Source organism: Brachionichthys hirsutus, chromosome 20 (genome assembly GCF_040956055.1).
Source record: "Brachionichthys hirsutus isolate HB-005 chromosome 20, CSIRO-AGI_Bhir_v1, whole genome shotgun sequence".
In the NCBI taxonomy this organism is placed as follows: domain Eukaryota; kingdom Metazoa; phylum Chordata; class Actinopteri; order Lophiiformes; family Brachionichthyidae; genus Brachionichthys; species Brachionichthys hirsutus.
In genome coordinates, this window is record NC_090916.1 from 8,159,122 (window position 1) to 8,174,161 (window position 15,040).

General features: G+C 49.7%; 1 protein-coding gene across 1 annotated transcript in view; it reads left to right on the top strand.

Moving 5' to 3' along the window:
• Window positions 1-336: 336 nt before the first annotated feature.
• The window catches only part of sipa1l1 (signal-induced proliferation-associated 1 like 1), a 15,251-nt gene continuing 547 nt past the window's right edge, over window positions 337-15,040 (top strand). Inside the window, 18 exon segments of the mRNA XM_068754098.1 lie at window positions 337-571; window positions 635-1,743; window positions 1,833-2,052; window positions 2,367-2,497; window positions 4,205-4,393; window positions 4,605-4,779; window positions 5,140-5,243; window positions 5,415-5,572; window positions 7,809-8,388; window positions 9,839-9,937; window positions 10,050-10,225; window positions 10,326-10,613; window positions 10,751-10,900; window positions 11,003-11,136; window positions 12,860-12,957; window positions 13,103-13,585; window positions 14,328-14,551; window positions 14,797-14,968. Coding sequence (XP_068610199.1) covers window positions 337-571; window positions 635-1,743; window positions 1,833-2,052; window positions 2,367-2,497; window positions 4,205-4,393; window positions 4,605-4,779; window positions 5,140-5,243; window positions 5,415-5,572; window positions 7,809-8,388; window positions 9,839-9,937; window positions 10,050-10,225; window positions 10,326-10,613; window positions 10,751-10,900; window positions 11,003-11,136; window positions 12,860-12,957; window positions 13,103-13,585; window positions 14,328-14,551; window positions 14,797-14,968 — 4,725 coding nt within the window.

Genomic DNA, 15,040 nt, shown 5'->3' on the forward strand with positions numbered 1-15,040 from the left:
GCCAGACGGCTTTCTGGTGAAAATTCACCACTAACATTTCATCAAACGTCTTCTCTAAGGTACAGCGACTTCAGGTCTTGAACTAAAGTTGTGATGTGTGTTTACATCCTGTGTTTGGATGTTCTTTTTACTTTGTTGTGCTGATTTATGAATTAATTGACAATGAAACATATTCATATCTGCTTGTCCTTTGCTCTTTTTGTAGCCCCAAATGTTTTCCGGAGATTCATCCTTTCACTAAGTGGGCATTATGTTAACCCTGATCTAAACCAATCAGCAGCCCATCCCTGCCTTCCCCTCCCATCTCCCCTCCCTACACCCATTCCAGTGTCTATCATGACCAGTCTAAAGCGTTCTCAGACTGAGCGCTCGGTTGGGGGCTCGGTGCCAGCTACCGATGAGTTCTATACTCGCCGTCTGAGGCTACCCAATGGAGGGGCGCCACCACCCCGCAGTGAGAGTGCCCACATTTCATCTTCCTCCACCACTGGCACCAATCCCGGTGTCCCTAAAATGGGTGTCCGGGCTCGCGTAGCTGACTGGCCACCACGGAAAGATGGCGGAGGGGGGGGTGTTTGGCATATCACTGTGGAAACGGACTCTCCCAGCTCTACCAACACCACCAGCTCTTCAGGATCAGGAAGCGGAGATAGAGAAAGACTTGGACTCGGGGGCGGTGGAGGAGGAAGTGGCAGCATTGGCGGCGGCGGAGGAGGAATGGGGTCTGCTAGCTCGTCCCACAGTAATCTGTCTGCCAAGCTGGGCCACCTGATAAGCCCACAGGACTCGTCCATGCTGCGCAACATCCACAACACTCTAAAAAGCAAGATGCAAAGCAAGGGAAAAGACAACCGCTTCCTGTCGCCTGATGGCTATCTGGGATCGCCTCGCAAAGGCATGAGGCGCATCCGCCAACGCAGTAACAGTGATATAACTATTAGCGAGCTGGATGGTGACGGCAATGAGGGCTGGTCTTTCTCTGGATGGACGCCTATGCACCGAGAGTATGGCAGCACTTCATCCATTGACAAACATGGCGTGTCAGGCGAAAGCTTTTTTGACATGCTAAAGGGATACCAGTCCTCTGAGGCCCCTGATCAGCGAAGCCCAGCTCCAGAGAGGCTAACGGAACTTCTAACTGTGGCTCCAATAAAACAGGCTGCCCTGGACCTGCCGGATGGACCTTCAGGTCCAGCCAGAGGTAGTCCCGCCAGTCGTCTGAAGGAGCGAGAAAAGCACTTGAAGAGGAGGTCAAAGTCGGAGACAGGTGGGGAGTCAATATTCCGTAAGCTGCGCAGCGTGAAGGTGGAGGGGGACACATCGAGGGCTGGTTCTGATGTAGAAGACGGGGGCAAAGGGGAGGAGGGCGGCCCAGCTTCCAAACCGTGGCTGTGTCAAAAAGGCTTTTCCCATTTTGATGTCCAGTCTTTACTCTTTGACCTCAATGAGGCGATCCAAAGTCGACACTCTGGCTCCAAACGCAAGAACACAACTACCGGCGCTTCAGCCGCCGCCGCTGCCTCTGCTTCGGCCACGTCCTCCCTCTCGTCCAATCAGAGCGGAGTGTATGGGTCACCCTGTGGCTCACAAGAGGAACTGAGCAAAGAGGGAATGGGTGGACATTGCACCAATCCCGCCCTGGACCCTGGTGATGACAAAAGCAATGAGCTGGTGCTCAGTTGTCCTTGTTTCAGGAATGAGATTGGGGGAGAGGGTGAGAGGAACATCTCTCCTGCTAAGCAGGTATGTTTTTGTGCTACATGTTTCATAAATGACGGGCTGCAAACATTCTCACTGACTCTTTTGCTTTCTTGTGTTCCATCCTTCAGCAGGGCAGCATAGGTAGCGGCGGAAGCTCGAGCAATTCTTCTGCCGGTACCGAGGAGGCACTCTTGGACGCCACCTTAACTACTCATTTTACCAATGCCGGTGTGGCCGTGTTGGAGACGTCCAAGGACGGACCAAGCCAACATGCTGATAGATCTAAAAGATACATCGTGGAGCACGTTGACCTCGGCGCCTATTACTACCGAAAGTACTTCTACCTCAGAGGTGAGCTTAATATGACGGTGCGGTCGTGGTTCTTGACTTCTGACTCTTTCCTGTTTTACATATAAATTTTTCGTCTCACTCCAAGTAGATTTCAGTCGAATGAGTGCTCGTTATTTAACAGTAAAAGCAACGCAATTCTTCCGTACCATATCACTTCATACATAAATAAAGTTTTGATCAAGAGAACCCTGAAGGCTGAAACTCCATGCGTATAATTTCTGATGGATGGAATACATTTTTTGGGGCTTACCCGTCCTTCTCTCATTCATTGTGTCCCATATATGCCTGCATTAAGTTTTCTTCCTTATCCCTAGAACACTGGAACTACCTGGGGGTGGATGAAAACCTGGGTCCAGTGGCGGTGAGTCTGAGAAGGGAGAAGCTGGACGAACACAAGGAGCATGGCCAGCAGTACAACTACAGGGTCATCTTCCGAACCAGTGAGGTGCGTTGAAGTGGACGGACGCGCCTCTGCTTCATTAACTTTGTTTTCTCCCTGTAGATTTCCCACAGTGTTCCATCTGAAGTGTGATTAAGAAATCTTGTGTTCATCCCTGTAGTATTGCTACCATTTCCTCCTATGGTCTCCGTAGAGCCAGAGATCCATGTCCTCATTCTGAACGCCCACCCACCATCTTTGTCAGCCTTCATCTTTGAAGCACTGAGCTGTGCCATTTCACAGCTAAACAAGACTAAAATAGCACCAAAAGTATTTGAGTAGAGGAGAAAAATGCATCGCACTCATGCTGAAGTGCACCATGAGTAACAGCCCTTTCAGTCTCCAGGGATGATGCGTGACCTACTGTGTTGTGTGTTACTCTATTTTCTTCCCTTCTCTCGCCTCTCTCTAATCGCTATTTTAAGAGCAGAGAGCAGTAGATTTATCGATGCATACGTAGGTGTCTGTGTGGGAGTGAGTGGGATGAAAAGAGGTTGAAGGGATATGTCCAAATGTCCACTGAGGGCAATTACTGTTTGCTGTTGACTGAGTGGACAGCAGCGCCGGGTCAGGGAAACACCTTAGAGCACCGGTAACACTACACATGTTCACTGTGTTGCACTGTGGCAGATATTCAGGTCCTGGCCCCACTACAAGTCCTCCTGATTTATTCATGAAGGCCCCCCATCTAGTTTGTTTTAGTCCGAAGGTCTTCACAGGGAACCCACAGCAGCAAAACATACATGCTTCCTGTTTTTCTCACGTGGGCAGACGGTTCTCTGCACATCGTGTTCTCTGTACTTGCGCGGAACACTGTCCAAATCTTTCCTTCGGTGAGGCTGAGATTGGCCGTGATTGCCCTTTCAAAAGAGTCCTCATGCTGCAAAATTAATTTTCTTGCTCCGTTCGTCAGGTGTCATCACAACTTACTCTCAGTCTAGAGATCGCTGAGGGGTATGCTAATAGTATTTAGCAATATATGGTAAGTCTTAAGCCAGTGTTCAGTATCCTCGGCTCTGAGTGCGGCAACGTGTGCTGCGTAACTAACCATAAACTAAAATAAAGCTACTGTATACGACTTGAGATAACGTTTTTATCTTTGGTCCCGCTTGCCTGCACATTTTAACACTGCTTGTACTACATCAAAACCAACAATGACTAATAAAATGAATCAAATGGTTGTAGTCACAGTTAATGTCCAGTTAATACATTCATGGCACTTTCATTTGGCCACAAATTAAAGTGATGTCCACACACCATTTATTACGTGTCAGTGTGTATATTAAAATATAATTGAGGGCGCATTTTCAGTATCCGGCCTCAAGGTTAAAGTTAATACATGAAGCGTTAGGAATGAATTTTGCGATGAATTAAATATAATGATGAATGAATTTACATAATTCCTTGTTTTATTTGTAGCAACAGTTTTGCTTTTGCTGTCATCACTTGTTTTATATTCCACAGGCCTTCAGAGGCCAGTTTCTCTTGAATCTGGTTTAATGGAACTCTGCACAAAATGTCATTTTCACAGGACAGGTCGAAGGCCAGGTTTTCCCAAAAAAGTTATAACCACCATTTATAAAACTGCAGTGGATCTAAACAGAGGAACCCAAATTAAATGTAGTTGTGTTCTTTTGACCATGGTTGTATTCTACAGAGCTGCAGTATTATAATCCGTTGTTCTTTTTGTTCCCTTCTTTGTGCTCTCTGCAGCTTAACACCCTGAGGGGCTCCATCCTGGAAGATGCAGTACCTTCTACGTCCAAGCACGGTTTAGCTCGCGGGCTGCCCCTCAAAGAGGTGCTGGAATACCTGGTGCCTGAGCTCAACGCCCACTGCCTACGACTGGCTCTCAACACGCCAAAGGTCACCGAGCAGCTGATGAAGCTCGACGAGCAAGGGGTAAGGAGACGGGAGAAACTGATTCAGGATGGACCATTTTGATTAGTTCCTTTGATTGCTCTTATCTATGAATTCTTTTTTTGCTCCTTTTAATCCCATTTACAAAAAAAAAGGAGACCCTTAGTCAGACTTCATATCGTCATCGTTCTCATTTGATGCGTTTAGCATAATTTATCACCCTTAAGACTTCGCTCTATTCTCCTGTCTGTAGCTGAGCTTCCAGCGGAAAGTGGGTGTGATGTACTGCATGGCGGGCCAGAGCAGCGAGGAGGAGATGTACAACAACGAATCGGCTGGAGCAGCCCTGGAGGAGTTCCTTCATCTGCTGGGGGAGAGAGTTCGGCTCAAAGGCTTCACCAAGTACAGGGCCCAGCTGGACACCAAGAGTATGTGAATACACGCGAAACGCTGGTTGTTCAGCAGATGTACGCCCCCCCCCCCCAAAAACAGTTATCTTTGTAGAAAGCGTGTAACTGATGTAGTTGATCTTGCTGTTTTTGTGTGGGCGGTTCTCTTTAGGACCAGGACCCGTTGACGCCTCTGAGCTCACTGGGCTGATCAGCGCTAGCATTCAGAACATGAGATCTAGAAATGTTTTAGCTCCAGGACTTTAATTAAACAGTTTTCCATGTCTAATACCACTGCTCTTTAAACAAATGTTAATTCATTATTAATTGCACTTTTGTTTTTTATTTTATTTATTCTAAAGCATGACATTTCTTTTTAAATTTAATTGTCCCCCTCAGCTGACTCCACGGGAACGCACTCCTTGTACACCACGTATAAGGATTATGAAATCATGTTCCATGTGTCCACCATGCTGCCCTACACGCCCAACAATAAACAGCAGGTACGTTATTTCAATAGAGTTCGGCTCACTAACTACATTATGAATGCTGAAAAGAACCCTTCTTAATTTAGTTTTCATTTAACTGTGGTTTGACTTGGACGTTGTCTTTCTATATTTTCTACACATGTCATTTATTCTAAATTAAAATGACCATCCTTGTGTCTTTTCCAGTTGCTGCGGAAGCGTCATATTGGGAATGATATCGTCACGATCGTGTTCCAGGAACCCGGGGCGCTCCCCTTCACCCCTAAGAACATCCGCTCGCACTTCCAGCATGTTTTTGTGATTGTGCGCGCTCATAACCCGTGTTCTGACAACAGCTCCTACAGGTGAGACGCGCCCGCCCATATATGGACATTTTCTTCATTGTGATCCAAGAAGGAAGTCTCTTTTAACTCTGGGGTTGAACGCTTTTGTTACCGTCTCCGCGTGAAATATCTGATCCTAGAATCACCCCAGTGAGTGTTGACCCCCCCCCCCCCCCCCCCCACACACACACACTCCATTGTAAGTTTGTTAAATGTTTATAATATGGAATATAAACCCAGTTATTTTCAACCAATGATGAATACTCTACTTCCTGTTTGAATTGTTCTGCAGAGAACACGTCATTCTCTGTTCGTTCACTCCTCTGTCTCGTTGTCTATTTGCTCTCACTTATCTTGCCTGCTGTCTTTTATCCCCCCTCACACTAATGGCTGCTTTAATTGCTGTTTGAGCACATTGTGTGACGCTTTAACCCCCCCCCATGTGCCGATTCATTGCTGGGCAAGAACACATGCATGCAAGAACAAAGCGCCCAGCAGCGGAGTGAATATAGAGCAAATACTCTTTTATTCATGAATGTAAATCAGGCTTTCTGACTGAATTTCTCACATCCAAAAACGTGGAAGGACAAGTTTTCAGAAGTAAAGCTGGTCTCAGACACTGCAGGGAGTCTGACTACGAGTCGTACTATCGAGTGAAAGACTCTGAAGCGCTTTTGGTCTCGCTGACGGTTCAGAAACACATTCAGGGTTCGGCTGTCCTTCCTTGTCGCTCATTAAACATAAATTATGTTCCAAAGAGTTCAGGTATTAAATGTCTTATCAGGTGCCCCCCCCCCCCCCCATTACTGAAACAATAGCGCCTGCATAGTCTTTCACGCAAAGCCAAACGGCTTTCTTTGACTTTGGTCCTGCAGCTTCCACGCAGCCTGGCGCACCAAAGCCTCCAATTATTTTGTGTTCTGTCAGTAACACAAAGAGGTGCAGCCCGCTGCTGTCACACTCATGACTCATGACAAACTGCTGCACCAATATTTTACGGGGATCTGTCACTGGAAACCAGTAATTTTCTGTATCAACTGCAAAAAAAAAATCCATACTGGTAGTCTCCCTATGGTTTACAATGCAAGTACGTGTTGCCCTATAATGACTCATGTCTCTAATTACCAGAGCACAATATCTTTCTTTTCTTACCTTTGCTCCGTGGGCTGCAGGTGATTGATACTGGACGAGTGGAGCAGCCCCCACATGAGATATTTATAAGACCACAAGCTGTGCTCTTAGATTCTCCGCGCTGAACCTCCTGCCATGCAGATCACACGGCGGCCGCACCGACCCACAATCCTAATTACACTGCATTGCCATTTTCCCCGGCTTTCGCACCCTCAACCCTAATTTCTCCCTCAGTCTCGTTATGTCATCCGGTGTTTTAATGCTTTTGCTTTTGTTCTGTGGTTGCCGTAACTCTTTCCACCACTTATCGGTCCTGCATTAAGCCACTTGTCAGGTTGACTGACTCACAGATGATTGAAATCAGTACAAGTGCTGTCGGTGTGATGTTTTGAGCGAGGCTTAATCGCCGCTGTATTCACCATGGCGTCAGTCATTTTGTCTGTCTGGCGTTTGATATTGGGCAGGTTGGGAGTACTGGGTTTTTGGAGTGTCTGAATAATAGCATCAGCGGAAGCATGCGAGTACATTAATGGGGAATAATCTGTCGTCTTCTCTGAAATGTAGTAATAAAATTATAATAACCATAAATTTGTGTATATCATAATTGGTTTCTTTAATGTAGTTATTTTTTTTAGGTTTTTCATGTCATTTTGTTCACGTCCTCCAACTGCAGCACAGAATTCATTAACATTTCACTGATGCAGATAAAGGTGACTCCTTGATCTGATAACGTTGTGCACGCCGTAATTGGTTTGCTCGGTTGACTGACTTTTACGGTTTTAAATCCACTTAGATCAGATAATATTTTGCTTTGTCACCAATCTTTCAACGTCGTGACAAAATTATTATTTTTTTCCAGTTAGTGGAGACAGAGAGACTTTCTCGCAGTAAGCACCATTTCCCCATCTTGTCTGACTCCCCCCACGCTGTCCTTCTTTCACATCCATACCCCCCCCCCCCCCCCCCACTGTCAGATTTACAAAGCTTGGGAGCAGAACATTTTGGAATGGCCGGAAGTTGGTCAAAATTCTGGTCACGACTGGAACAAATGATCAGTCGGCATCACTTATCCTCTACGTTTCTCTTCCGTTATTCACCATTGTCTCCTCTCGGTCTCTCCCTATAGCGTGGCGGTCACCCGTTCCAAAGACATGCCCTCTTTCGGCCCCCTCATCCCAGAAGGCGTGACCTTTCCCAAGTCCTCTGTGTTCAGAGACTTTTTGCTTGCTAAGGTCATCGACGCAGAAAACGCCGCCCACAAGTCGCACAAGTTCCGTGCCATGGCCACCCGAACGCGCCAGGAATACCTCCGCGACCTGGCGGAGCGCCACACCACCAGCACGCCAATTGACCCCTCTGGGAAGTTCCCTTTCATCTCGCTGGCCCACAAGAAAAAAGAAAAAAGCCGTCCGTACGGAGGGGCAGAGCTGCGCAGCCTGGGGGCAGTGACCTGGCAAGTTCACGCTGAGGATCATGGGTCCGCCGGGGAACTGGAGGCCCTCATGGCCATCTCTAACGATTTTCTCATCTTGGTGGACCAGGAGGCCAAGGCCGTGGTGTTCAACTGCGCCACTAAGGATGTGATTGGCTGGACACTCAGCAGCCCCGCGTCTTTGCGGATTTTCTACGAACGTGGAGAAAGCGTCTCTCTAAGGAGTATCAGTAATAACACTGAGGACTTCAAGGAGGTGGTCAAACGTCTTGAGGTTGGCGCGCGCGCGCACACACACACACACACACAGATATGCAGTGAGATCGAAGTGTGTGCGCACAGTGCTTTGAAAATGAAATGCGTTCTCACTTTTAGACGTTTTTAAAAAGTTGCTTCACGTCATGGCTCACGTTACGACGGCTACATATTCAAACTAAAAATAAGGTTTCCTTGGTGACGTGACATAAATCATCGGCACAGCTTCGGCTCGATCCCCCGTCACCATTCTCTGGTCATCGGGTGTTTTTGGAATCACAAGCCTGTCTGAGACGACGAATGTTTCGTTCACGCGTGCCGTCAATCCGAGAAAGCGGATCAGCTGGCTGAAGGCTGCTCTCTGCTCGGACCGACCCGGCCCGCTCGCTGCCTCTTACTATATTTATTGTTGGCCGTCAGTCTGCCAGAATGACAACGGTTTTGTGTCTGCTTGCCAAAACGGCTTCCTCATTATTCGTCTCCGTTTATTAGGGGCGTTTCAGAAACGTATCTGGACAACATATACTCCCAGTGGCTCGTACGCTTGCACACAGAGCGTAATGGCGCTAGCTCTTCCTCGGTTGTTTCCATGGGAACTGGTTGGGAAAAAAAAGCCGGAGGTGGAAAAAAAAAAAAGCGTTTTCTTACGTAATCATCGGTGCTTTAGAAATACATTGATTCCCCCAGCTTCAACCTAACTTCAAAGCCGTGTGTGCGACCTGGACGGGTATATAAAACGTACAAAACAAGCACACTGCGCATGATTGTGTCACTTCCATGATGCCGTTCATGCATCTGGTGTTAATCTGGAGTCGCTTTCTCTCTTTCTTTCCCTCTACTGTCTTTGCTCTCTTTTTCCTCTTGTTCCCTTTTTTCTCTCTCTCTTTCTCACGCTCTCTTCCTCTCCCACGCTCGCATTCAGACATCAGAGAGCATCATAACAATTCCACTCGGGTGCCGGTCTTCATCGTGGCGTATTCACACTTCCACAGAGCCATTGGTAACCTCCTGTTCAGACAGGGATGCGAGGCACCCCGAAGCCGCCAGCCTCGTCGTTAGGGAGGCGCAGGAAGAGGCACAGTAAAATGAGCCTGAGCGCGCGCGCATCGCGTGGAGATGTTTACCACTGACGCTGGAGCACTAATTCATCTTTACATGTGGCCGTAAATCTCTCGGGGCTCACTTTAAGGCTCTTCCCCAACTTGGCGAGAGGAAGCATCTGTACATGTGCGCTGAGCATGTACACACACGCACACAGACACACACATGTGCAGAACTACGCATTTTCAGAGCCATTAGCGAATGAATTCTTTTCAAACAACGGTTTCTACACATAAAAGAGCTTTTAGAGGTTATGCAAATTTAACTGGGCCTCTGAGCCGCGGCCATTTTTCTGTTCTTGCCTTTGTCGCCGTCTCCTCTTGGAGTCTCGCTCCTCTGATCCTTCTCTTGTCCTCCTTCTTGTCCAGTTCTTGACGAAGGGCTGCGAGACGTCAGAGATGACCCTTCGTCGGAATGGCTTGGGCCAGCTCGGCTTCCACGTGAACTACGAGGGCATCGTGGCCGAGGTATCTGTTCTATACGTTGCCGGTAACGCGAGGTAGAACACGTTAAACCAGAACGGGCTTCATCAGCCTTCTCGGACCGAAGCATGACGCTATCAAACCTTGCTGCTAATAGGTGGAGCCGTACGGTTACGCCTGGCAGGCGGGACTGCGACAGGGAAGCCGGTTGGTAGAAATCTGTAAAGTCGCCGTGGCAACGCTGACCCATGAACAGATGATTGACCTCCTGAGGACCTCGGTGACGGTACGCGTTGTTATCATCCCACCACACGATGACGCCACCCCGCGCAGGTAGGGAGAGATGGAATGTTATTATGCATTTTCTTTGCTAACGTGCTAACATGCTAACGAACACGGGATGCTTTTTCCTTCGCCTCCCGTCCTCCCACAGGGGCTGCTCGGAGCTCTATCGGGCGCCGGTGTCGGAATACAAGGGGAGCAGCGGCGACGGCGGCTCCTTTGAATACAAGTTCCCCTTCCGCAGCAACAACAACAAGTGGCAGAGGACGTCCAGCAGCCCCCAGCAGTCACTGACCGCCTCGCCTCAGCCCCACACCCCCAACCGGGCCGTCAGCCTGGGCAGCTCCGTGGGGAAGACGCTGTCAGCCGAGCGGCTGGAGAGGGGCGCCGTCATCCCACGCAGCGTCAGCAGCGACGGCCGACCCCTGGACACCAAGAGGTTGGAGCCCTTCAAAATCGAATGCCCTCGCCGGGGGGGGGGGTTCTCCACTGCTTCGCTGTTTTCATTTCACCGTCCAATAAATGCACCTTCACATGCCTGTGAGTTCTCCCACTTCCTGTCTTTGTGTGTTCCAGGATGTCCCCTGGTGGCGAGAGCTATAGCCTGGCCTCGTCGATGGCGTTGGGGCGTTCCCCTCACAATCGCAGCTCTCCCAGCAACCTGTCCTGTTCCAGCGACGCCTCCGGAAGTTCGGCCCACTGGAGGCAGAAATCCATGCCTGAACAGTAAGGCGGAGACGGTTCTGAACAGACGGCCTCTGACTATCCGTCCATAGAAATGTATTTCCTTGATTTGATCAATTGCGTGCTTGTGTTTTCACTCCTCAGGTTTGTGGGGAGCCGCCACTCTCCCATGTCTGCGGAGAGACGTGAGATAGTCGGCGAGGGCGGCGCCGGTGGAAAATCCACTCCCAATTGGTCACGAATGGATGAAGGGGGAGGAGTCGAACGCGGATCCACAGGTAGATGCAACTCCTGGAGAAATAATGTCTCAACGGCAAACTTAAGAGGAATGTGCTGCGGTTTAACACTCGGCTGATTTTTAACTTCTTCCTGGGGAGGGAGGCGTAGCGCAGGAAATAGATCTCCCATGTTTATCTGCATTTCTCAAAGCTTTGAAGTGACGGGTGTGTGTTTTTGTGTGTTGGTGTGTGTGCTCCTCCTCCTCCTCTGTTTGTGACAGAGATGTTCCTTCCTCAGATGAGATGCCGACTCCGACGGCAGCCACGCTGCTTCTAAAAAGCACTCGTCTCCCTCCCCGTCCTCCTCGCCGTGAATTATGTCGTCTTTACAAAGAATGTCTTAATGTCTCTGCAGACACCAAAAAGGTGGGAAGCTAATGAGGCAAACAGAGGAGGGGGGAAAAATAGATCAGCAATTGCAATTTAAGTACGAGCTTTTGCTCTTCTCTTCTCTGAAGTTTAAAAAGGAGAAATGGAAGGGATAAATTCCTTCCTTTCAGCACGCTTTTCTTTCCGTGTCTTTCCTTCCTTCCTCCAGCCAGTTTCCATTTACATTCCACTTCATACTGGCCTCTCGTTCATCTTTTTATTTGCTCGAACACTGGCTTCGGGGGGGTTCTTCTTGTTTACCAGCTCCGTCTTTGAACGCCACAAAGGCCGCATGCTCTTCTGCTGCTGCTCGGATTCCCAGCAGGAAGCTGCTCCGGGTTGATTGTTGACCGGCCGACTTTCGCCCGCACGCTCGACTGCCGCGATCAGAGGGGAATCCTACTCTCTCATTTTGCGGTTGTTTGGAGCAGTCGTGTCTTCGTTGGTCAGAGCGGAGCAATGCGGACCGGGCCGGTTCAGGCGATGTCAGCCAAGTGTCCAGACGTTAAAAACAAAACGCTTGCCTTTGTGGTTTGGGTTTCTGGGCTTTGATCGTCCTTCATTTTTTACTCCCTTGACCGTTTAGTCTTCAACAGTGATGATGTGGCTTCGCTCTGTCGAGACAAAAACGCGAGTCTTTGCCGAGGGTCGAATACTCGGTTCTCATTCCCGATTGCACCCAAACCGGACTTTGCTTTAGCTTTTGATGTGTCACAAGTAAGGTTTGCATCCACGTGCGTTCATCATTTAAGAGCATATCTGATCCGTTTTGTTTCATGCGTCGGTTGGAGAGCTGCAGAAAAAGGCGGTTTGTCATTATTTTCCTTTCATTCATGCTTGATTGACGCCGTAATAAACCCGAGAGCAGACATTAACACAAGCTGCGGGCCAATCCCGCTTCCGTTTCATCACGTTTCAGTGCAAAGAATCAAATGTTCCATCACGCTTTGGGTATAGACGGAGTGAATGTACATTTGCTGCTCCTTCTAATTAGCACAGAGAGCCCCGGTGGGTACTTTACACAGTAATGAATATTCAGAGAGATACGGGAGCTCACTACACGTCTGTTGTACTTTTACCCGGCAGATGTGATGACGCCGCCCGTGGCGCTCCCGCTCGGCGCCGTGGTCGTTAGCTTAGCCTACTCTGTATGTCTTGTTGTGTAACGTCTCGACAATTACGCAACAGTCCCCGACTTTTGCTTTAGGACGCAAACGTACTTTCCATCACTCGGCGCAGAACAAACAACCCCAGTAGGAACCACCTGGGGGGGGGGGGGGGGGGGTGTTACTTTTGACGATTAGGTGCTCGTCACCAACCCCGGCTGGTTTCTTACTGGTTCTTCTTCTTGCAGAAGCGCCCGTCTCCAAGTCCGGCCAGGGCTACTCCGGAGCGCCCCGCATCCAGAGGCAGGAGCAGGTCATCCATCTCTCCCCAAAGAAGGGCAGCCAGGTCAGGCTTTCCACCCGTCTGAATCACGCACAGCTAACTCTGTTAGCATATGCTAACATTCCATTCTGTGTACATCAGCCATCTGGTGCGTTACAGTCATTCAGAGATCGCCTGTCATCGCTAACACCGTCTACTTGATCTGCAGTCGGACGGGCCGTATTCCGGGCACTCCAGCAGCAACACCCTGTCCAGCACCGCCTCCAGCGGGGGCCACAGCGACAGCGATAAGTGGTACGAGATGGGAGCGGGCGGGGGCTCCAGCGGAGACCAGGCCGAAACGGAGCCCAACGGCCTCGGGGGAGGAGGCTACCTGCAGGGGGCGTCGGCAGACAGCGGCATCGACACCAGCTCTTACGGAGCCTCGCGCCACTCCCACCCCCACTCTCACCACGGCAGCACCGCCTCCCTGCTGGCCCCCAGCGGAGGCAGAGAGAGCAGGGATCGCACGGTGTCCCCGTGGCACAGCCCCACGGAGGGAGGCCGCAGGATGCTGGAGCGGTCTCCCGCTGCAGCCGAGTCCCCGGGCCCCCCAGGAGAGAGGAGCGTGGACGGGACAGGCCGAACCCCCCCTACCCATCTCCTCGTCAGAGACAGCAGCACCTACAGTCTGAGCGAACACTCGAGGTCTGTCTGTCATTTTGTGGCCATATAAAGGCAAATTAACCGAGCACAACGTGAGGTTTTAAGGGAGGCTTTTAAGGGAGGTTTTAAGGTAAGATAAATCTCCCCCTTTGGTGAAACGGCTCAAATGTAAGCATCCCGTGCTCATTTCAAAGAACGGTGAGGGAGCAGTGCTATCAGTGTGCAGCTTGGAAAGAATACTTCGGATTCTGTGACCTTGAAAGGGACAAGACGTTTTAACCAATGGCCACACCCACACAGCCAATGGGACACCCCCCCCAAATATTCAGAAATGAGCTTGATTTGATAGGTTTGAGCCGGTTTACATCCTCCACATTGTAATCTAGCTTGACAGAATGTTTCTAACTTTCTTGTTTCTTAGCCTGAGGGGAACTCTCGCTCAAAACCTCCTCATTCCTGGAAACCAAGAGCGAGAGTGATTTTAAACTCCCTCTTATCTTTCCACATTACGGCTCAGGAAATGTGGAACACGTGTCCCACTATTCACAGCTTGAACTGGTGTCTGGGTCTGTGGGAACGCGAATGTTTCTCTCCTTCCTGTTTGAGGAAGTTTAGAATTACAGTTCATGACCTGGATTTAATCTGTCCAGATTAAATCTGTGTTCCGTTATTGTTGCAAAGGATGAATTAAAAGAACGACTCTTTGCTTTTTTTTTTTTACTCTGGATAATTTTCAGTCTCAGGATTATGATGTAAACTCTGCCCATGACATCATCATCCTGGGTGAGTAACCCCCCACCCCCCCCACCCCCTCTGTCACCGGCAGGCACTCGGGCCACAGCTCCCCGAGAGACGAGTCCTCCTCCTCGGCCACCTCCCCGTCATCCCAGGCCTCGGCGTCACCCGGGCCCAAGAGTTTCTACCCCCGACAGGGAGCTCAATCCAAGTACCTGATTGGCTGGAGGAAGCCCGGCTCCACCATCAATTCTGTGGACTTCGGAGACACGCGCAAGTAAGGATGGGGGAGGGGGGGTTGAAGGATTAAAGACAATTCAACGGGTTCAAGTTATATTTAAACCTCAAATATTAGTGTTTTGGTAGCGAGAACAAACGAATGACTTGACTACCCCCTTGTGGCTGAAGAGGATACTACACTTCTGCCAGCGCTCCGTTGCTGTGTTCCTTATCATTATTAAAGGGGCCGTGCATTCTTCTGCACATAATTAATCAGGTTTTCTCTGCGTCTGTGTGTTTTAGGAAGTCTCCAGGAGAGGGTGGCCCGGAGGTCGTTCCGACCCCAGCTAGTAGACCCTCTCTCCGGGACATGCACTCACCCCAGCCTCATGCCAAGTCTACCATGGAGGAGGATGTGAAGAGACACGCGGCCCCCGAGAGCCCCCCCCCGCCGCCACGCAGACACAAGGAAAAGGTACGTGAACCGGAGCCACTGCGCCTGATACTGGTGCGAGTTCACCCACGGAGCTCATCATCGTAACCCCCC